This window comes from Lytechinus variegatus, chromosome 3 (genome assembly GCF_018143015.1).
Source record: "Lytechinus variegatus isolate NC3 chromosome 3, Lvar_3.0, whole genome shotgun sequence".
In the NCBI taxonomy this organism is placed as follows: domain Eukaryota; kingdom Metazoa; phylum Echinodermata; class Echinoidea; order Temnopleuroida; family Toxopneustidae; genus Lytechinus; species Lytechinus variegatus.
Genome location: NC_054742.1, coordinates 46,283,811 through 46,308,356, shown reverse-complemented (window position 1 = coordinate 46,308,356; position 24,546 = coordinate 46,283,811). Strand labels below are relative to the sequence as shown.

Here is a 24,546-nt window from a genome sequence, read left to right as displayed (position 1 = left end):
TAAATTCATATCCTTTAATTTCATGACCAAAATATTCATTCCATAGACAAAACATTATTTACATTTATTATCAAAATTGAATTATTTCACAAAATATAAACATGACATACATTCAAACCATAGCATGAAATTTCATAGAAAAATATAAGTCGGGATAATGTATACTAAGGCCACGTTGCAGCACCTTCCGCAACGAACTGTTATGGGGTATGATAAAGTAAATAACTAGGTTAACTAACATTTCGCTCATGGTTGAGTATATAACAACAAAAAAAAATATTTGTTTTGCATGTGCTATGTAGTATAAACAATTGATTGGTGTAATTCATTAAAAAGTAAAGTACTACCAGGGGGTCGTTTCATAAAGCTATTCGTAAGTTAGGAGCGACTTTAAAAACGACTGGTGATCCTTTCTTACGCGGTAAACCATCGCCAATTAATTATATCATTTACCACAAGGATAACCAGTCGTTCTTTAAGTCGCTCTTATCTTACGAACAGCTCTATGAAACACCCACCAGGATGAAATCAGAAGTACTTAATGCACGTGAGATCTCATGTTATCTATAATTGCTTCTTCAATATAATTACCCAATTAAAAATAATGGTTTGTCCATTTTAGTTAAGCACCTAGACTCTTATACAGCATTCTCGTACAGACGAGAGGGGTGTGATTTTGGCATGCGATCGCGCCGAAAATTGATACACTATAGTCGCCCTTGGCATAATCTATGGAACTGTAAGTTCCTTTTCGAGAAGAATAAATGGAGTCATTTCATTTTTTTTGTATGCTTTAAAAAAAATGGTGAAATTAGAATGCTCTAAATTAGGACATAATGTTGGAAATTATAATAATGTAGTGAGTCGAGTAGAAGAAATAACCAGTTGTCTCGAGATGTATCAAACGTAGTGAGACAACTGGTTAGTTCGTCTACACAATTTTTCACCACGATGAACCTCTTCCACATCAATGTATAGAGTACTACGAAAATTTTCGATATCAAAATGTGATTATTGCATCTGATGGTTTTTCTTTTTTCTACTTTTTTTGTTTGTTTTATGAAAGATTTAATCAAAAGAAACGTGTAATCAATTGATTTTTATCAGTAGTTGTGCGGGGCATGAAAGAATAAAGTCGGGGAAACACCAGAGGAAACGTCGAGGCGAAATCTTCTCACGATATGGACTGATCGCATGAAGCGTCGAGGGGCCTGGTATGCCCCCTGTCTAGTTAGGGTTAAGCTTTAAAAGCAATCCGTGTTAATTCGACATCGATAATCATTAGCTATTTAAATTTAAGAAGTCTATTTCAGGTTTCAATTGAATACATACATAAATTTCTATCGATAAGTTGTAAATTGAATAAGCCTACAATATTGTGAGAGATCAAAGAACATTCAGCAATAATAATTCAATTATTTTTGTCAGGATTAAAATGTCAACAAAAACCCCGTAATGTAAATAATTGCAGAAGTATAATGATACACACACACTCGTCTACATATAAACATTCTGCCAACGAAACTCAAATGGTCTGCGTTTTTGTAATATAAAAACCTAGTAATTATAATCATGACAAAGTGAACGTCCTAAAACGCATGTACGGGCTTGCATTGTCTTAACTATGTATTTCTTTACAAATTGGCATATCCCTGTTTGACGGTACACTTTCAAATCATATAGAAAGGGCAGTTTGCTTAAATGCAATCGTTAATATTCGCTGCCTGCGGTCTGGTGATATATGATCGGTGCACAAGTCTCAGTTTTTCATTGGCAAGCAATTGAAAGAGAGTTAAAATCTGGATTTGTGATCAAATTCTAATCTCGTCAACAAAAATAATATACAGGAACACAAGATAGCTGTATTTTGCAAATTTTAGTAAAGAGTTAGATTAAGACTTTTCTTCAAGATCACGTTTTCTAACCCATTTAAAAGTGTTTAACTTACAATCATTCATTATGAAAATAATCAAAGCATAAAATGAGTGAAGGAACAATAACAGGATAATCACAGAAATATCAATAACCATTACACATTTTCATCATATCGAGAATAAAATATATATATTGTACATTTGTAACTTATTTATGGCCTACCGTCGACTTATCGCCTCCTTTGACAACGTATATAGACCTATACTGTCTTGAGCCAATTCGATATTTAGAATGTTAAAAAAATACAGAACCTCCCAAAAGATCAGCGATGAATATATTTTTAAAAGGCCAATTTTTTTCAGTAAAAATTAGTAGGGCCTACTTGCAAAGGAAAGACATAAAGTTGGTTATATAGACAAGAAAGTACTTTTAATCACATTCTATAAAAATGATCATGCCTACATTAATTTGGTAATCACCAATATTCTTTTTATCCGGCAAGCTTTCAGAAAAAAAAATATAACAATATACATGAGATAACAAATACATTTTAATGTACAAAAGATCGATCCTTTATTTATTCAACATGATGTATTTTGGGTTATTTTGGGGTTAGAAGAACTATTGTATATGTTTAGCTCCAAATTCCCATAATTCAATGATTTGTAACACATTCCTAGGCACTGCATGACTCGGTCAGGTGAAATGCAAATCATGTGCAAGTGAAGACCCCATATAATATCTCTGTCTTTATCATTAAGATAAAGGACAAGTAATAGTCTGCTAAAAAATAAAAGTATCATGGCGTAAAAAACTGCTTATGTATTTGAATATCAGGATTCGAAATCAAATAGTCATGTGATAATCACATGCCAAATGATACGTTCAGAGTATAGTCAAAGTGAAAGTGGTAACTAAAGTACTTCACATAATCGAACATTTGCCAGCGGAATCTTTCTTATGCTTCCCTTTCTGTTGAGGTTTCTTAAATGAGAACCGTCGTGACAAACTCCTCTTGGTGTAACGTTTTGGTTTGAATGGAGCACGCGTAAGCTTCGAGCGTGGATCAGAAGTGATGGTTCCATTTGCTGCTCCTGCCGAACCGTCTCCTTCAGTAAGGTTTGGAATAGGGTCCATAGGATCAGCCTCGGGGAACCGGATATGGTAGACGGCTTCGAAGGGACGCATAAACCAGATCAGATCCGGGTCACCTATGCATGGTCCAACGGTATCTGTCATTACTTCAGGGGGGAACTGGGTAAAAAAAAATATGAAGTGACACAAAAAATTATGGTTTCAGATATAATCTTTTGTTTTCATGATAAATCTAAACAAAATAAAATAATCTCATGTTGATATTATTTCTCAAAAGGTATAACGTCAAAACATTAAAAAAAGGGGAACAGACTTCGATTCTTTCTTTTAAAAAGCGAATCAAACACTAAAAACAAATCTTGGGAATGGAATATTCTTATTCTCTATGAACTTCAGAGAGGGGGAGGCAATAACAGTGCAGTGTCTAAGGCCAGGTAGCCCAATTAAGGGCTGGTCCCACTGTCCGATGGACACAAAATGTATGCATAGTTTCGGGGGTAAGTCCATCCGTTTTTATCCTCTCCAGAAAGAGACAAAAGTGGCGAAAATTTGCGAAAACAGAGCGGTAAAAGTGACGTGGGTAGTATAGCTTATCGGAAGCCTGTAGAGGTTAAAAGCGAATGGAAGTGGGGTTACCGGGGGTTTGAATACTTTATATACGAGATGCATACGCTTACATCCTTTCTATTTCCGTGCTACTAACGATGTATAAACGTTCCATGTACCTCATCTTTCTTTCCTCTTTACGTTTTCAGCTGCAGTGGATGTGAGTTTCGAGGATGTAATGCCCAGAGGAAGCAGATAGGATAAAGCGAACGTGTAACGGATGATAACTGACAGAACGTGTGTTTTTCATGCACGTGGAGGATTTACACCTTTCACGGTGGGAAGTTCATGCTTTCTGTTATAAGTTTTGTGCAGCTCAAAACTTTTTGCGCTGAAGAATTCACAGTGGACGGATGCTCGATGGATAGGGCGTACGAAACACGTATACAATGAACGGATTCATAACGTTTTCCGACTGATGGCAATTTTTTTTTTACGTTTTACATCATCTTTTTATCGGTAAGTGCAGTGGGATCGGGCCTTGAGGTACTGTTTTCAGGAGATGCAAAATCAATCCACGGTATAGGAGCGCCATTCTCGTATGAGATTAGATGCTTTGATAGGTATGAGGAGATGGAAGGGGGCACAATTTCAAGCGCTTTCATCGGCGATATTATCCCCATAATTTTATTTATATATTTGTCTACTTTTCGAGTGAATCACGCAAACCTACTAAAACTGAGACGTTACATGTTGATGTTACTACCGTTACTTTTTACTAAACCTATTAGAAAGGCATCTTATCATTAAGAATATTAATATTTGTGGTATACTAACCTGACATTGATGGCCTGCCTCTCTCATCAGTTTATTACTTTGCTGAAGGTATGTCTGAAAGAAACCGGGAAGGGATTTCAATAGTTTAATTGGCTTCATTCTGATATAATGTTCTATTTAGTTCAAAACACTTGTAAAGGGATGTTTTTATATGAATTTGATCTACATGTACTTTCACAAATATTTCACATGATTTGAAATGCTCATTTCACAGTTCTATTGTAATAAAAACTTTTCACTTAATATATATTAAAAAATAATTACTAATTTACAAATGCGTAATTACAAAATATCTCTTTTTCACAATTTTTCATTCACTGATGCAAATATTAGGCTGAAAGATTATGGGAACAATCGACAAATGGACAGATGGCTATTTTATAGTATCAACTGCTATATTCTGGGATCTCAGAGTATTTGACCGGGTGCAGATTCAGGGGCATACACATAACTGACATTGAGAATATTTTTTTTGCAAGGGATAGCCTTTCTTTTTGCCTAAAAATTGCAACCAAAATGGCTACACTTTCTGTACCACACCGCCCTAATCATGAAATCATTGGTCTGTTCCCGACCAGGACTGTACATATACAACTACATGTAGTATATCAAGAACGAACATTGGTTTTAATAGAATATAAACAAGATATAACTTTATTTCAAATTATAGATATGTCTCCTCTTTGCCTGGAATAGGACATAGAAGAAGCGGGTGGTACCCGTTGCAAAGATTAATGGAACGAGTTCATACAAATATAAATTTATCCATGTGGTTTTTCAACAGAACAGAGTTGAATTAATCAACAAATTTCAAGTAATGACATTTAGCTTCAGTAATAACAGGGAATCAAATTTACAAATCACCACTGAAAGAAATATTTTTCTGGTATTTGCTCACCGTGTACTGTGACCCATTTTCCTTCATCTTGTGGCTCACATAGGGGCTGGGAGGGGCGTTGAACTTGCCCTCGATAAAGGTAGCTTTTAACAAGCTATCCCCCGCGGCTGGTATACTGGGTTTGGATTCTTCCTTCACAGTGCCGACATACTGCCACTCTGATGTAAAAGGGTCTACTTTATACTGAGAAATAAAGTTACAAAGTGAAGAAAATCAGAGTGAGGGAAGCTCTCAACACATAAGAAAACACAAAAAGCACTTAGAATCAAATTTCATGATAAGCGTCGGACTCCCTTGTCAAACAGTTAATGGGTGGGTTTAATTAAAGTACTTTGATTCGTGTACCGCTTTTATCGCATTTACAGTCTTTGTAAACAAAATAGTTTACACCAAAACTTGAATTTCAAAACTGTAGTCACAAGTAAAAAGAAGCAGTTCCACCATCTCTTTCCACTTCCCCTTTCCCTCTTCCTCCTTTTTCTTTTTCTTCCTCTTCGTCTCCTTCTCCTCTTCCTTCACTTCTTCTTCTTCTTTCTTACCGTCACCTTCTTTCTTTCTTTCCTTCCTTCCTTCCTATCCTACTTACTCTTTCAATTGAATGTGAATAAAGTATTACACAATAAGAAAATACCTTTGTGTAAGCCTACCTGAGATAGCATTTTCCAGCCATTCGTTCCGATGTCATCGACTGCTTCAAGAACATAACTAATAACGTTATCAGAAAAGAAGAATGGAAGATTCAGCCTGACGAATCCAGGTCTATTTGGAAAGGAAAATAAATATGAGGGCAAGTCATTGAGAAAGTGTATATACTGACCCGACCATTACCAATACAGAACGTTTACCGTTACCCGAATTCGATATTCATAACGAGTAGCCATATTTCCTTTATGATGGCAACACATTTACTCTGTTATGATATCGTAGTTGTTTATTCGCTCACACTCTGAGGCAAGTTGATAATCACAAGTAAACAGGCGCTTGAACAGAGCTAATCAAAAAAAACTAAATGAATACAAATAAAGGAAAGGCTTTCAAGATTTTGAAATCCACCTTTGATTTATAAATGAAATGTGTAAACTATAATTGGGAAAAAACAACAAAGAAGTAGGATTAAAAAAAACTAAGGTCAAGGTGTATTCTTACTTCATGATTTCTAGTGGTGCTTTTGTCTTCTTCATCTTCTTGTATGCAGCTGTAGTATCTTTGTCTCTCTTCTGATTTTTTCGCCCCTTCTTTTCGTTCATTTCTTTGCTGTTAAAATGAAGAATACACGAATAAATCAAATTATTCAGTAAACGACTTTCGAGTGTACAATACGGCAAACAATATTCCTTTCTTTGCACTTTTGACTTCTTCTTTGTAATATTACTTAACAAAGCTTAAAAGAAAAATATAACACAATTCATAAACACTCTTAAAAGTTCAACTTAGCACATTTAGCATTGCCAACTTTCTGATCTAAAGAAGCGTGTTCCAAGATCAAATGTACAAAGTTAAACTATTAAAATCTGCTCCCAGTGCGGCATCGGGATGGACATTTTTATTGAACTCTCTATCTTTTGTTAACACTGCTTTTCTATTCGATTGAATGTTTCTATGGTTATTTTGTTTATTTGCATGTATGTTTGTTCATTTGTCCGCCATTTTATTGTGTAAATAAATATTGCCATGAAAGCGCAGCCACACTCTACATCAACATATAAGTGCAAGTTACCATTAAAAAAATAATTCTTATTCATAACTTTAGTAGCACTTTTATTTGTGTTTTGAAAATACAAATACCCTTCAATTTCTATGTTGGATCATCACTGCTTACTCTCTAAAAAAAATGATAAAAACGGCATTCTATTCCACGAACATTAGGCAGAAATTTGCACAAAGGTCAAAAGATAACAATATTCGTTATTGACTTATATGAAATTACAGGCCTTTTAAGATAATAGTCTGGACTATAATCACTAACCTTTCATCCGTCAAAAAGAAGACGAATCTCTCTGCGAGGTCTTCATTTATTCCAAGTAAGTCCTGAAATAAAAAAATACATGTTTACTTATGGGACTAATAAATGAAATATATATACATGAAAGAAACAAACACTGGGAACACATTGTTTGTTAGCATAAGGGTAATTGACATAGAGTTGATTGTTTACAATGAAAATCTGCCAAGATCATTTACTAGCTCCTCATGCAGTCAATACTGCAAAATAGACATCTGGGGCGGATTCGGGATTTACTAAAACGGGAACCTTTTTGGTGAGCTAAAATTTGCCAGGAAAAACTGTCTTTACTTCCGATTGAAGGTTATCCATGTCACGAAAAAGTGTCCCCATCAACCCAGCGGGTCCGGCACTCACTTCTTTCAAAAAAGTGTAAAAAACGTAAAAATACCATCTTGTTATGGTTTGGGTAAGATCATCCCCCCTCGGACAATTTAAAAAACTAATATATAGTATATAAAAATTTGGGGGTGGGAATGCAGTAATGGTCCAGAATGCGAAAAGGGATTATTGCATGATGTCCATTGTGCCTTGAAGGTACAGTCTCCAAAAATAGTAAAACACCTAAGACCAACATCGCACCACCCCTAACGCCGCATCACTACCACCTTCCCATCCCAACCCCTAACCGATGGTAGGACCCCTACTTCATTCCGGAGATAATTTCCTACCTGTGCATAGGGACCAGCACACGCACAGCCACCTCTCGCCTGGATACCATAGAGATCATTCAAGAGAACAGCCACAAAGTTATGATGGAGCATTTTACCAGTCTTGGGATGAACAACCATGAAGGAGAAGATCGGAAGACGACTGGCCCGACTACTACCCAGGAACAACAGGTTCGGATTCTTTTTCCATTTGGCAAAGGCTAGCCTAGTAGGGATATAGAACCAAACGTTTTGTTCAATTATTTGTACATGTTGATGTCATTCCTTGTCATTCCTAACCGAGCAAATACAGTCAAGTAAATCAATTTCAATACCTTTTGGTTTATTATGAAAACATTATTGGATAGTCACAATTGCGACCAAATAGGTTGCCAACATAAATGCATAAAACGGTCTATGAATATGAAATCAATACAAAAAGTATATTACCATAAGAACTTTGTGATTCCCATACTTTTTTTTCGTGAAATAGTGAGGCCCGGGAGTTAGGCCCAACTAAAACAAAGCTTGTACCAGTATGTAAACTACTCAAAAAGTGAGTATTCAACATGCGGTATTAGATTGGAGTTACACAGGAGTTATACAAGGGTGGATCAATGTCTTCATAATGAGGGTTGGGGTACAGAAAGCGAGGACACAACTGGGGATGTTTGATTGTAAGCTAAAATTTACAAATTTAGGCAAAAGGGAGCATGTACCTGCAAATTGTAAATATCAATGTCACGGACGTCTTAGTACAAATGTTAGTCGATTTAGTTTATTTTGATAGGAACTGTGCTTCTCGGCCAATAATTTTTTTTAAGTCATATCTGATAACTTATGTACAAAAATGTTGATGAAACGGTCTTAATGAATCAATCATTGCACTGAAATCTACTCACTTGGTCAGTTCTTCCTCTCTCCTTTCTATGTATTCTGTGCTCACTGACTGCAAAGAATGATCAAAACAAAATGAATTTTAGGTTTCATTATCAACATATTATAAAGATGGTCAAATAGAGGCTAACATGTTGATCACGTCCATAGCAAATGGAAAATGAGAATGTCAAATTCGAAGATCAAAACACTTTCAGGTTTCAGTTATTAGAAATTCAAGGATCCAGATAAAGTTATCCATAAATAAGGCAGTTTCAAGTTCACTTCACAATATATAATGTAGCTGCAAAATTTATGGAGATAAAAAACTACTAGCGAGTATCTATGATTTCAAAATGATTCCAATTTTGTCTGCGTACCCTGTCTGATTATTTGTGGATTTTAAATACTCACCTCTTTGAGTCTGAATGTAAGTCCAGCTCTAATAGATTCGACAATAGCGGGCGTCCCTCCTTCCTCTCTTTCTTCAATATTGTGGATGTAATGATGAGTTTCATTGGTCACCTGTTAGAAAAAACATGATAAACTTTTAAAAGATCCTTATCAAAACAATTACAATAGAACGAATGTAATCAAAAGCCTTTCAATTGATTTTTGTACATACGGAAAATAGTCATAGGCAAGTCTTTATTTTCTAAAGTTGTGATATCATTTTCATGACCCCCCCCCCCTCTCTCTCTCACACACACACACACTCTTTGACCGAAACTCCATTGTTTCGTAACAAGCAAAGACAAAATGGTTGTACATGTATGCGGAAAATAAAATACATCAGTACACCAGACAAGAGGTGTTTGTTATATTTGACTACAAAAAAAAAATCATCAATGTATTTCCAACATTGTCTGTGAAAAAATATATGACTCACATATAGGACAGTTCCACCGCCCACAGAAGTGGGTACTTTGTTTAGGAAGAGTTTTTTCTTTGCAATGAGAATTCCTGTGATAGAGATGAAAGAAATGAACAAAAAAAATAGATTAATTTCAATTGCAGAATAATATCACCAATACTATCATCAACAACATCATTATTACCATCATCGTCATCACCAACTTCATGACATTCACAAAATCTTGTAAATTCCTTTATCGACAACACCGCCATCATCATCATTATCATCACCATCATTATCATCACCATCATCATCACTGACATCATCATTATCACCACCATCATCATCATCACAATCATCATCGTCACCACAACCACCACCGCCGTCATCATCACTACCAAATTATTATCACCACCATCATCATATTCATCACCAATATCATCATCATTGTCATTATCTTCATCACCATCATCGTTACCTGGTGTTCCAACACCGCCAACAAACTTATGAGGGGATAGATACACGGCATCTTTGCTGAAATCATCATCAGATCTATTATAAATATGTCACAAGAAATAAAAGTTACAAGTAATTCTAATAAGGACCATCAGATGCGACAATTGTTTGATATTCCAACCGTTTTAACCTCCACCCAACAACAAAAAAGACAAAGAAGAAACAAAGAACTTGCATCATGTATGCATTTTGTTTATCATCTAAACAAGGGGACTGTAGCACAAAGCTTAGCAATGGTTGTAGAACATTTTTCTGCGATTGATTGCATTGACTAAAATGTACAATCAATCGTAAAAACAAGCGTACGATCAATCGCTAACCTTTGTGTTACCGGACCCTTTTCATTAAATGAGGTAAGGTGAAATATCTATTTAATAGAATATGAATGCCGAAGTTAACCTAGGCATTTCTCAATCGGGTATTGAAATATTGTTGTTGAGGTACAATTACATGAATACAAAATAGTCGATTGAAGGTATAATCTTACAAATTTTACCAAAAATTAAATGTAGTATAAATTAAACAAATTGGAAATCAGTCTTACCCATTTGAACTTGGATTCATATCAATGGCAAGATATGGACCTGGGAAGAAAGAAATAAAACAATATAAGATGTATCTTGGAATGACAGCGCTCAGGGCAACAACCACCCCCCCCCCCAAAAAAAGTAGGCCAACATAATTGATCATCCAATCTTTATGACGTCAGCGGATAGTTCTAAAATCCCCCCCCCCTTTCCGAAGTCTGACGATTCGTTAAAAATCTAGCCTCTTCCACTTTTGTTCGGCGCTTCTTTTGTTGCTCATCACATCAGACTTTATCACTATACTAGTATATGTTCTTATTTGTTTATTGGTCTTTAATATATTGCCTTTCTGGACAAGTTTATTTCACAATGCCCCTCCCTAGATAGGCCTATGCAATAGCCTACATCATAAATAATAACCACTTGATGTTTTCATCATTTGTAACGAATAAAAATAAATAAAAATTCATAGCCGAAATTTTTTTAAAACTATATAACATGAACTGAAAAAATAATTGCTATAAAATAATATTTGGCACTTTATGTGTTTTGCCCCCCCCCCCCTTCGGAAAAAAAAACCTATGCCTTATTTTTCAAATCATGAATTTTCTTTACCTGCAGTAGCATAGTCCCAGAAAGACAAGGCACCATACTTGTGCAAGAGCGCCGCCACTTGGTGAGTATCGGAAATAATACCTGTCACATTGGACGCTGCTGAAAAGCAACCAATGAGAAAGCGATTTTTCTTCTGATACCTCTGTAGACAAAAAAAAACATATAAGGAAAGAAAGTATTTTTCCACACCTATGTTCGAAGGAAGTTCAATGTGAATTAAAGTGTATTAAAAAACGATTGATCATTTGAAGCCGGGACATTATAGAATTTCTAAATGTATGATATCTTTAAATTTCATACATTTTCTTTGTTTTGCAGCAATCGTTTTTTACTCAGAACTTGCATGAAAAATGGAACTGATTGAATATTTTCTTGATTGTATACTCTCTAGAAAACAAGGTTATATCATAGTCTTACCTCCAAACTCTCTTCCAGAGCAACCATATCGATCAGACCTCTGCTGTTGTCACGTATTCTTATAACCTTGAAAAAATAGACAATAACGTAAGCATGGATGGAAACTGATTACTGAAGCCAAAAAATGATTTTCAAAGAAAAGGGATATTGATGTTGCTACATTTGCGAATAAATTGTTTCAATCTGGATCAGCAAAATATCCCTCTAAGGTATACAGTAATTATAACAAATAAAAAAACACACGGGACCTCGCCCATCGTTCGACCCCCCCCCCCCTCCCTCTTACATACAGTTGGCTCTCCATATGATAAGATATTGTATTATCATTATTATCAATATTGTTATAATAATAATAATAACAATGGTGATAATGATGATGCTGGTGATGATGATGATGATGATGATGAGAGTCACAGAAGAAAAATAAAAGCAAAACTAAACAGGAAAATACCTTTGCTCCGGTTTCCTTCCAAGGCAATAGGTTTGAATGGTGTTCATATGGTCCCACGAAAACAACCTAACAGAGAAAAAGTAGAGATGTGTGGAATAGCGAAATGACTGCATCAGCAACAAAGAAATCCTATTATATTCATTTCGAGCTCAAATATCTTACATTATAATTCTAAGTATTATACAAACTAAGAAGAACGTACATGTAAATATCATTTTGGTTTTGATTTTACAATTCAGCTTAGTTTGACCATTACTCATAATACTGAAGTATGTGACGATAAGTTATACACCAACTTTGATATGAACTGGCTGGAATAACAGTTACTGACAGTTAATGAAAATTTTAGGTATACGTTAAATGGATTTATACATAACATGGTTGCAGGAAGAAGGGAACTGAAGCCCCCCCCCCCCCCTACTCCAAATCACCTTCATTCGGGAGAGAAAAACTTTTTTTTCTTTGTCAATTTTTTCTTGACTAATATCAACTCCATTCGGGAGTGCAGACCACCCCCTCCCATTTTTTGGGGGGGCTCGACTTTTTTTTGGGGGGGGCTCGTAATTTTTTTTTTAGCAAATCACAACCCTCTTTCAGAGAATCACTCTCATGTCCCTGAAATATAATGGATATTTGTACCAGACACTGCATGCGTATGCAGAAAGGCAGTAGTATAGTAAATACTTCATTTATTATTTCATGTTTAACACAACAATTTATTTCACGTTTGCTATAGTCACACCCATCCGGCTTCTGGATTATTTTCTTCTGCAATATCTGATAATGACCTTCAATCATTGTGACAAAACAAATAATAATAATAACCTCCGAATGTATAATTATTGATCTGTTAAAAGGGGAAGTTCACCCTGACGATAAGTGTTTGTATTAAACATACAAGAAAAAATAATTGAAAATATCAGGGAGTTTGAGGAAAATTCATAGAATACCAAGAGAGTAATGACAATTTAAAGTTTTTATTTTTGACGAGCAGCTGCCCTATGTTATATAAATGCACATTCAACTTTTTATACATGATTTTTTTTTCTTTCTGTAGTGGGTGAGAAATTATTTGTCTACTGATATACTGAAAGTACAATAAAAATAATTTCATTCTTCTTGAGAAAATGAAATTTCATTAATATTTTTACTACAGGATATATAAGGAAACTGCTCGCAAATGGTGTTACCAAAAAATGAAATTCTAATAACTTGTTTTTATGGGTTTCCCTCAACTTCATAACTTCTCTCGTTTTTTAACAATTTCTCACATAATATTATTTGAATCAAATCCTAAAAAAAATATCAAAATGGGATTAATAATATGTAATAGAAGGAATCATCCTATGTCCCCCCCCCCTTGTTTCAAAGAAGACGTGTGCTTCGACCAATCGGCAACGTCACCTCCAAAGGCCCATAGTAATTGCCCCTCCCCCATATTGGATTCCTGCGGTAACATGGCGTGGATCAAGGAGGGTGTAGCAGTGTAAAAAAAAATCTGCTAAGTAAAGAAAATTATTTTTTTAAATAAAGAAAAAAAGGTCTGAGGATACCACCATTGAGGCATTCATAAAGAAATTGGGAGGGGTCTAGGGAACAACTTCCACCCAGGAAACTGACACTGTAATTATATCTACACAGACAAAGCATATCGTTGAGCTACTGCATGTGAATGATATTGCACAGATATATGAGACATCTCACTGTTTTCTTGGCCCGTTCTCCTTTCAGCAAGAGAGCCGATACCAGCTTATTGACAGCCCCAGTGGTCCCGCTACCAGTAAAGATGAGCGCATCATCATCCGTGGCGTTCACACACTTCTTGATGATATCCCTGTATTCAAAGAACAAGATCAATAAAACCATGGAATTATGATAACACATTATACCAAATCGAAATTTTTTAAAAGAGCCTTTGAGTTGATAATGGTATACAAAGGCTTTATTTATTTATCTTTTTTACAATGTTTGCAGATCAAGCCTACTGTCTCTGAACATAATGACTGGTCAATGCAAACATCTCTCTCTAATTACTCATTGGAAATCTTTAAGAGAAAATTAATTTTGACACCTCCCATTGCATTCGCTATGATCAATTTACACGTGTACTCGAACGTCTCGAAGTCTTCGAAAGACATGCAACCTCAATTCTGTCATTTATTATATAATCCGTTTATTATTTATGAAATGATCTTCTTGGCCATTATGCAAAGCCCATTTTATGTTCGGGAGCTACGGTCCTAGCATCCTGGCTCAACATCTGGGTTCGCAGAAACGGGGGGGAGGGGCTGGTTGGGCTGCAGCCCCCCCCCCCCACACACACACACACACTTTTTTTTCAAAAGCCGTGTACAAAAACGTACAAAATGACTATCTGATTGTGCTTTTTGCATAGTCAGCGTTTTGCTCAGCCCCCCCCCCCCCCCTTCCCTCTCCTACTTTCAAAACCGTTCCACGACCCTTGAACATTATAAATTTCAATTTCAGTTCAATTGGTCATAAAAATCCATACAAAAACAATGCATATACAAAGTATCACATTCACAAAATAAAAAGATAAAAAACAATAAAAAACATATACAACTAAACATGGATTGAATATGAGAGGGACAGCAAGAAAGGAACAAGCCTAAATAACATAATGATTTTACAAAGACTTCAGTAACAACGATAGGATGAAAATCACTTAACTACAACGTAAAGCGGGTTGCCTATAAAATAATGGGGCACAATATCAAATTCCAGTGATTTGGCATGCCTGGGGCAATTTCGTTGGTAATATCAGAATAGGGGAGTATACTTCAAAGAGCGATTTAAAAGTAAAGTATAATTTGAATATTATAAGTTATGATTAACAAATGCAATATGATTGTCAAATTATGATTTAATAAGAAGAGGGTTCACTTTATGCAAAAAAAAGGTAAACTGACTTAGATGTTACAATAGAAAGCATATTATTTCCCAATAAATCGGACAAGAAATAATAAAGTTTCGACTGCTAAAAAAATCTCAAATTGGCAATTCAGTGGGTTAATTGTGTGTGGCAGGTGGTAGGGATCACCCCCTATTTGCCATCAAGAATTTGTTGTTGTCTCCTCGTCACCATTTTGAACATTTATTCATTGCATACATTCATTGTCCTATAAAAGAAAATATTCTTAGTCAAACAGGTTAAACTATGAAAGATGGACAAAAATGGAGGCAAAGCAGATTCCATCGAGGTTAGGCGGAACCGGGGGGGGGGGGGGTTGATTCATGGCTTGAAACACACAAAAAAAAATGTGGTACCATAGTAATTGGACAGGTGTATCATGGTACCATTAACATCTACCTGGATAGAAGCTCGGGTACATAACCAAGACCTCTTCAATGCCACTTTAACTTGTTTGGGGTTTTTTTTTCTTATCTTGTACCACTCACTAAAAATGGGCGTTCATCCATCCTTGCCTCCTCTGAACCCCGGGGGGGGGGCCACTTACATTGACGAGTGGATACCATGCGCGACCAAAAAAAAAGGTAAAAAGGATGTCCTTTTCACGATAGGGCACGTTACGTACGTAACGTGATAAGGGTGTCAATAACACAAAAATAATGAAAAAAGGGTATCTATTTCGCTAGGAAAATTACGTGTTTAGGGTCGAATTTGCGGGGATGATAAAACAAAATTAAAATGTTTTATAAAGGATGTCCATTTTGCCACAACACTTCGTGTTTAGAGTCCGATTTGCGCGAGGTGTAGAAGGTGGGGTCGTACTAAACCAAAAAGGTAAAGCCGACGACCGAAGGACCCGTAACAATGAAACATTCCTGTACTTGTTTAGGGGTTCATTTCAGGGAATATTTGCCAAGAGTATCGTTTTGTTTCCAATACTTGTTAAGGGTAGGGTTTCACACGCCAATACTTGTTAAGGGGTATATTTTCAGAATATGGAAATTACGTGTTTAGGGTGCTTTTCGAGACCCCATGGTCGCGCATGGTATCCACTCGTGAATGGAAGTGGCCCCCCGGGCTCTGAACAGTACAATACTACATTCAAGCAGAATAATGGGGCCTGTGGTTTCCAAATTTAAAAGCTCAAGCGATTTCTGAATCAATGCACATCGTCAATCGGTTAATCTTTTATTGTGTTGATACTCCCTAATTTACAACACGCAGTTTACGATCTGCCGAACTGGTGCCTTTGATCAAGATTGAGAGTGCGGTGGAAAGGCAGGAATATCACACAATAAATAAACATGATACAATATAATACATTACTGGTATCTGTAAAATCCAATTATTTTTGCGGACAGATATTATCACGATTTCGGATCAGCAGTGTCCCGGGCTGCTGTTTTCACGATTTTGGTCACGATCGCAAAAATTTAAGTAGTACTTGATATTTCCCTAATTCAAATAATACTAATAAGGATATAAATATTTTGTGAAAATAAGTGGAAGTTCGGAATGCTGTTATAATAACTTTATTTGATTTTACATCTGATTTATCAGTATTCAGTTATGCCCGTTTCTTCCGTTTATTCAACTAAAATTTGTGTCGGTTTTAGTTTCTGTTTCTGCCTATGATAACTCCCGTAGGAACTCGGCAGGACAGCTTTTTGCTGGTAAACGCTTAGCTGCACCATTACCTATATGAAACATTAACATGTAGGTTAATCGGTCATAGCGGCTGATCTTATAGACGACAGATATTACCCTCGGGCCTTTTTTCATCAAATTGGAGACAATGGCAGAGTGGGGATTCGAACTCACAACCTTGCGATTATGAGTCCAATGCTCTAACAACTTGACCACATTGCCCCGGTTTTTTAATTTTTTAAAACATACGTAGTTTTAATATCAAATACATATGCTGGATTTGTGAAGGGCACAGTTTGCAGGGCTCGAACTATACATGTAGGCCTATACAACAATAACTATCATTATGATCATTGAGATTAAAAAAAACATTGTATTCAACATCATTATCGATGACATATGTAGTGCATTACCATACATACTAATTTTGAAGGAAAAAAACATGGCATATGCTACGATTTCATACCGTTGCAATTTTCCACTATACAATCAAAGCATCAGAACCAGTATATAGGCCCTACCTTGCTTCTTTCCTGAATTTGGTTGTCTGTCTAGCCATTAGGCCAGTAGTTGTGTGGGTGTTGGCATACAGGGGCTGGACATGTTCCGTGATGTAGTCTTCGATGAATTTTACTGCCCTGAAAAAGAAATAAGAAAGAAATAGGTCTATAATAACCAAGCAACCATTCCGAATTTTTCTGATAGCTGTTATTGATAATAAGTTTGTCGATTTTAGAGATGATAATTTTCATAGTCCGCCAGATCATAGAAATGTTATGAGAAGTAAATTATAACACTATAAAGTCATTACCCCTATAGAGCAAAAACATGTTTACAGTGAGTTACATGAAATATATCAATTGAAAATCATTTCACATGATATTTGCCAGCTTGTCCACCGAGAAAGGTACATATTTCATGTGCACTACTATTTATCATGCTTCTCTTTAAAAAAACAACTTTGCCCCGATCCCAAATAAGTTGCTTTATTGTTTGCAAACAGTTGTCATTAATTTACTGCTCCCTTTTTTTTTCTTTAAACGGATTCACTGGGAAAACTAAATATCGATCACTCGCCTTAAGGGGAGCGATTTGTCCCAACACACTCTGCATGGTCTCTCATTGACTGTGTGTTATGAAATATAAGTCTTAGAATATAACTCTTTGAACTATGACCATCAATAATACAGAAAATAATAAATTAGCCTATAATCTTTAATAGAGAAACTAAAATATTCGGAGAGGAAAAGAACTATTTCTGAGATATTAATGCATCAGGTAGTGAGTGAATCAGTGTTTCGTCATTCAATAGGGCCTATATTACAAGACTATACTGGTCACTGTTGCATTATGGGTTATGAAACTGGTCACCTATGGATAGTTGAGGACTTGAGATGGTGCTATTGGGGCTGCTGGTCAATCATTATGCAGTGGAGAATAAAAAAGGGAAGATTGCAAAGTAGATCAGGCTGAACTTGCGCGAGAGCGGAGCTTACAATCAGAACGTCATTATAACCGCCACTACTATTTTCAACATTCTTGTTTTTTAATACGTTTTATAAAATGATTTTATGTCGGAACGGGCGGAACTTTGGCAACCTATGTTTATTTTTCAATTGAAAATGATAAACCAGAGCATAGATTTGCCGGATATAAGGTCGTTTCTGGGTAACCTAGCCAAGCATGTACTGTTAACCCAAGACCAAAGATTATTTTTAAGGAATTCCACATCGTAGACTGTGTTGTGAAGTATACCGGGCGTCTGCTAGACAAAGATATACAATACTAAGAAAGAGAAATACAAATAGAATTGAGTAATGGGGTAAAATAGGTTTAATCCGGTAACTATTTAAATAGCGGGCCATATAAGAGCACAAAAGTGTACATTGCCCTATACCATGTATACCCGATCAGCATGCAGATTGCATAGATCTTGAAAGTAAGTTGAGCATTTATCAACTACATGTAGGAATTTATTACAAATTGAACTATTTTTTGAATAACTACAAAGATCTCAATACAGAAAATTAATTCCTTTATATGGAAATAATATATTCGAAGGTGCTTTACACGGTACCTTGCTATCAGTTAACAATGATATATATAATTTGGTATTATAAAATCTGGTTAAATGCACAGTAGAGGCATGACTTAGTTTTAGATTAAATCAAGGGCTAGAGGCACTTATTTTGCATTACGTCTCAAGTCGTGCTTACAAGTATTTACAGAGGAACATTTTTAAAAATATCCAATTTCAGAGCACCTACTTTATTATTTTTATAACTATTATTATTATTCTTATTATTATTATCATTATTATTATTATTATTATCATTATTATTATCATTATTATTATTATTATCATTATTGTCATTATTATCATTATCATTATAAATTATTGTCAATAACATTTTAACAACTTAAATCAAATATGTTCTTGTCAATGATTGGTTTTGAACAAAATCTTTCTTTGAAAGAAATAATTCGACAGTCTTTATTTTGCATATTCCTTGTCAATAATATCATTAATACGAGGTTATCGCTTCTACGACGAATGACGTCTTTGAGAACATGGAAAATGGACTGTCAATTGCCCTTCATGACAAAGGACTAACAAGAAGCCTTTGTTGAAAGTGGTGAATCAAAACAACAGTTTCGTCCTGGACCCTGGATAAAAAAACATACTTGCAAATTTTCGTCAGCTCCGAAACTTATGACGATACTGCTGTTCTTGTTCACCAATTTTCGACAAAGATATACCAGCAGTTAATTGTCATTGTGACGGACTTTTTCAATAGAGTTATTGTGTTCTTGAATCCGTCTCCGCTGCAGTTGCGAAAACTCCCCAGTGAGTGACATAATGTACAGCTCAGCCGACGTGTTGATCGTGTACACGAGGCATTGCGGATTTCTGGGTGGGTGCATATATCCTAATTCTTATCCGCTTGGAAAAAAAATAAATCAATAATGGTCGAAAAAAGAATATTTTCTTTATTGGAAAAAAAAGTACATACCTTCCCGAAGCCGTATAATCGCAGTAGACAACTGTAAAGAGGAAGAGGAAAAGAGAAAGAATAGGGAAAGTGATTATAATGACGTATAACAGATAGAGCATCTCTGCGCTTCACATTCACGTTATCATAAAGTAACGTCAACAGGACTGGTAATTGCCCACATACGAGAATTGTAATTAATAAAAAAAAATCATTTAATTCTAACATGATATAATTGATTCGATTTTTTTAATGTAATTCTTTTTGCATGTAGAGGAGTAATAAGGCAAAAATTTGAATTTGTTGTCGATCTAACCAAAAAAAAATCATTGCGAGAAAACAATTAAAGAACACACTTTTTTGTGACTTCTTGGTGGAGGATCAGATGTCCTCTTCCCTTCCCCTATTGGCGTAATGAGTTTCAAGGGGGGTCAGAAGTGGCGTATTGGACAATATTTTAAAAGGTGAGAGCGAAGCGAGCTGGCCAAAATGTTAACCAGTTTGATACAAAAAATATTTTGTCAACAGTGATAGACTTATAATAATCAGGAAATCATAATCACATGTACCCCTTTTCCTTTACTTTTCGTCCATTTTCTCTTTTTTATTAGTCGTGAAATTTTGGGGGTCTATGCCCACAAGCCCCCCCCCCCCCCCATCTGTGCGCCAGTGCTTCCCCTAATACACCAGCATCCGGAAATAGAATAGAATCACCAATGGATAGCGAAAGGACAGGGGATCCGGAATGAACTGATTTGAAAGCCATGACATGGACATGAAGATGGGTCAAGTTTTGAATAGTAGTGCAAAGGTGGCCGTATCTAGATTAACACTTGAATTTACATTCACCTTGTACCTTGTAGTTCCATTCCCTGAAGTCCTCCACCAGGAAGGGTAACTCAGGGCTGACGAGAGTGGGAGCATTATTACTCTGTTTTGCTTTGTTGCTGGTTTTCCATGTTTAGTTTTGCTTTAAGTATGTCAGTGCTTTTGGAGGATTATCACTGATTATCTATTAACAAGATTTGCATTGAAACATCTGCCTTAAATACAAACACTAATTTAGATCCGAAGTCACGCGAATATGATCTGATCTGGTCAATTTGAAGAAATATATCCAAATATATTCGTATAAAGGAGCAATTTTTCTTATTTATGTCGATCGATGTCATTGGAAATAACAATTAAAACGTACCGTATTTAATTTTCATGTCAGTACCAGTCTGTGCATCGTTTACTAATGGAAATCTACTCTCAGTATGTACTAAAAAAATAGTTCTGGATTGTCTGAATTTCAGATTGGTAGCCTATTCTTATAAATTGCGTTTAGTCATTTTTACTCCCAAATTAACCTTTTCACCTTAGATTCATGTAGGACTGTAGCATCGAGAGTTCACATCAAGTATTGATAACATCGACCTTACGACATTCATCATGTTCATATCGATATTCCCCGGAAAAAATTGGAGGTCTTCGGAAGTGATCAATCCATTGAAGTTGTGGAGTGAGTTGATGATGTTTCTCTCAAAGTGAGTGATTTACATACACCCCGGACATACACTTTGCAGAAATACATAGCGATAAGGAAATTTCCACCAGGCTTACAATTAAGTTACATAAAAATGATTATAATAATCATAGTGAAACAATTAACGATTTAATGAAATTGTTTTTGAATAAATCAAGCGAACGCGCCATATTTCAAGAATTGGCGAAAAGATAATTATATGGGGTTGTTGGAGATGGAGCGCTGGTGGTATGAACAAGGGCGGGTCGAGGATTCTATCTTCCATAGGGGCGCAGAAAGTTATACGATGACAATCCAAAGAGAAAGACTCACTCCGGTTGATCTTGGCGAATTTTTTTATTTTGCATCCCTTCAAAATGTTCCGGGCCACTGTCATTCAAAAGGGGGGAATTTCTTTCTTCCATCATGGACCTAGAGTAGCAGGTATACTAGGTCCATGCTTCTCTATATACAATTTTGGCAAAAAGTGGGCAAAATGACCTGCCACTGATGTACACGCCCCAACCATCCACACTTCACTTGTATCAGTGCAACTGGTTATAAAAGAAGGGTAAATATGAAATATGGTCAGGTGTAGTCACATAACTGCCATGATATCAGTCACTCCAATAAATGTCTTTATGTTTTCGCCGGTTTTCGCATGCATGTTATTATAATCATCGTGCATAATAACCAGACTGTGTCAGTATGAACTCTGCATGCAGGCCCACACATTACCTTGTTCTAGTTTTCTTTGTCAGAATAACAAAAGACGTATATTTTTCTTAAAAGATGGAATGCAAGCGCATGTAAATACATAATTATATGGAAGTTTACACTCCACAAGTTTATTTGAACTTTTGGGAGAGAAAAGCAAGCATATTCTGACAATCTCAAGTCAATGACAAGAGGTCTTTTATGAACTATTATGATCATTTGTTTTATATTTTTGTCACGTTGACGAGGTTATTATCAATTTGACAAATGGGGGCGGGGGTAATGAACGGAAATTCGTATAAACCGGATTGCAATTAGAGCCAGAAGCAGATGAATTGTAAAGAATGGGAGACGATAATTTAAGAGAGCAATGTGAAAGAGAAAATAGCTAGGGAGGCAGTGGGAAAGAGAAATGTGAAGAGAGGGAGAGCGTAAAGAAAGTAATCGTACAAAATATTTTCACTGTATACAGTCATGAATAATGGTACCACCACCCGGGACCACCACTTAATTTAATACGAAACAGATTTAACCGAACTTTATAATGGTACTAACATGGAGTCTGCATAAAAACTTCACGCTCCATGGATATAGCCTTGGACGTACCATGGAAGATATAAATTTATATCATAGAGCTGTGCTAAGTTTATATCCCTGTTCTGACCAGCTCGGAGCGCGGGGTCAAGAATGTATAACCCCTGGTATATATTCTGTTTCAGAATGAGCATCAAGATGAGAAGGCGAGTCGGAGAGGAGAGAAGAGGGTGGAGAAGAGGTGGACCAAAAGGTTACTTCAACATGTTCAAGGCGTGCAGGCAAACACGAATACATTTGTTTGCGAACAATGATCTGAATAAACCATAATAACTGAAGTGATATTAGGACATAATGACCAACTTTTAAAATTACAATCATGTTCATTGAAGATTACGTTTTGTACAAAGTCATAGAATATTAGGTGACATTGCACAGAAAGGGATAATAGATTAAGGGAGTGGGTTAAATCGATTGACTTACGTTGAGCGGAACTGGAGACACCGTGATCGATATACTTTTATTAGGCGTATAATTTTCACCACCAGCACTTACATAATTAAATGGTCAGAATTATTTTCAATATCATCTTGATAACTTTTGCCATGCAAAAATCAGATAATGTTTGTATTTATTCCCATTTAATATCCCATATTAAAATACACTCAAATCATACAAATTCAATAAAAATGTGTTGGAGAACAGAATCTCCTGTGCCAAACAAAACTGCGACTGTTCTTCCATGGGGTCCTTACCGGGTCCTTAAAAAACACATCATGCTTTGAATAATGCATATATTACATAAAGCAAAAATACACACAAATATACTTATTCGAATGCATTAATTAAAACTCTTGACATGACGATTAATTACCCCCACCCCAATCCACTCCTAAAAAAATAACAACAGAGATAGGGCCTCTGGATAGTGAGCTATAAATACTCCGCATGATCTCTAAAAAAAAAATTAATTATATAGCTGCAAACTCACTCTCTCTGTTTCCATAAGGTCCATCGAACACCGTTTCGTTGCCGACCACGTTTTCTTCTATATGCTTAGCGATGGCGGCGTGTTCGTCGAAAGTCTCATCGTCGACGTCCAGTTCGATTTCCTCCTCGATGTCGCTGCCGGGCCCTTGGCTTGAGTTGGCTACCGATACCTTACGGGCGTGCGACAAAGAACTTTGCCGGACAGAGCGACGAATACTGCCGAAAACGTATCGGTCGACGGCATCGTAGTTGTCGGCTGTGGGGGGAATGACTTCATCTGCTTTGGCAAACGACACCTTGTTGTTCTCATTACTATCCATCGAAGAAATGGTTTGTAGCACAGTCTAGCAGACAAATGGAAACGAATTGGAAGAAACCATATAAAAGAGCATACATTCAATAAATAACTCGCTATGTCGTCTGCTTTTTATTTGATGAACTCGTTTACATCCAATGCGTGCTGTACAAGCTCATGTTCGACCACAATTATGGTCGCTAATAATGTTCCTCATCCAGAAACCAAACATACACCATCGAAGCGCATGTATTCGTCCACAATAGAAGCTAAAGTACTCTTGAATACCGGTTTTAGGCTGTTATTGTTGATCTTTCAAATGCACCACGCTTATATTATTCCGAAAGCAAGGGCCAACTCGTGTTCAACTTGGGTGACTCTCCACTAATAAATGTTTTTGTTGTAGAGCAACCCTTATACAAAGTTCGACCTGTACGTGTACACCCACGCGCGACGCCGAATAAACTTTTCTGTTTATTGCCCATGCCAGTAGTTCAGTGGTGGGGTAGTGGTATACGGAATTTGGGGCATACATTCTGAACTTCTGACATAAGTCTCGACAAACCACTTCTCAGGTTTCAAATATGTAATCGGAATCAAAACATTTGTCTTCCAAAAGAGTTCAGGAAATTCCTGTCGCTCCTGGCGTTCATGTGCTTTGTTTGTATTAGGACTTAAAATGAGCGACTCACCCTAAAACCCACCCCCAATACAAAACTCCTAGACATATTTGAAGAAAAAAAAGAAAAATATATTTGCGTTCAAGAATA

At 36.1% G+C, this 24,546-nt stretch overlaps 1 protein-coding gene across 1 annotated transcript; it reads right to left on the bottom strand.

Annotated features, from left to right (window-relative positions):
* LOC121411175 lies at positions 1-24,205 on the bottom strand. Its single transcript, XM_041603739.1, has 19 exons — positions 23,483-24,205; positions 19,755-19,785; positions 17,262-17,378; positions 13,866-13,995; positions 12,162-12,227; positions 11,711-11,776; positions 11,294-11,435; positions 10,696-10,735; positions 10,114-10,187; positions 9,669-9,742; positions 9,194-9,304; positions 8,806-8,852; positions 7,925-8,129; positions 7,218-7,279; positions 6,398-6,505; positions 5,899-6,010; positions 5,252-5,434; positions 4,354-4,407; positions 1-3,129 (listed from the first exon to the last, which is right to left on the bottom strand). Exons 1-19 carry the CDS (start codon positions 23,799-23,801, stop codon positions 2,800-2,802), a joined length of 2,271 nt encoding a protein of 756 aa, XP_041459673.1. The 5' UTR covers positions 23,802-24,205; the 3' UTR covers positions 1-2,799.
* Between the last annotated feature and the right edge of the window lie 341 nt (positions 24,206-24,546).

Coding starts and splice junctions, on each gene's coding strand:
- LOC121411175 (XM_041603739.1), bottom strand. CDS start 23,801: ATGGATAGTAATGAGAACAACAAGGTGTCGTTTGCCAAAGCAGATGAA. Junction 12,228..13,865: donor GAGAACGGGCCAAGAAAACA/GTGAGATGTCTC, acceptor TTTCTCTGTTAG/GTTGTTTTCGTGGGACCATA. Junction 9,305..9,668: donor GCGGTGGAACTGTCCTATAT/GTGAGTCATATA, acceptor TTTTTCTAACAG/GTGACCAATGAAACTCATCA.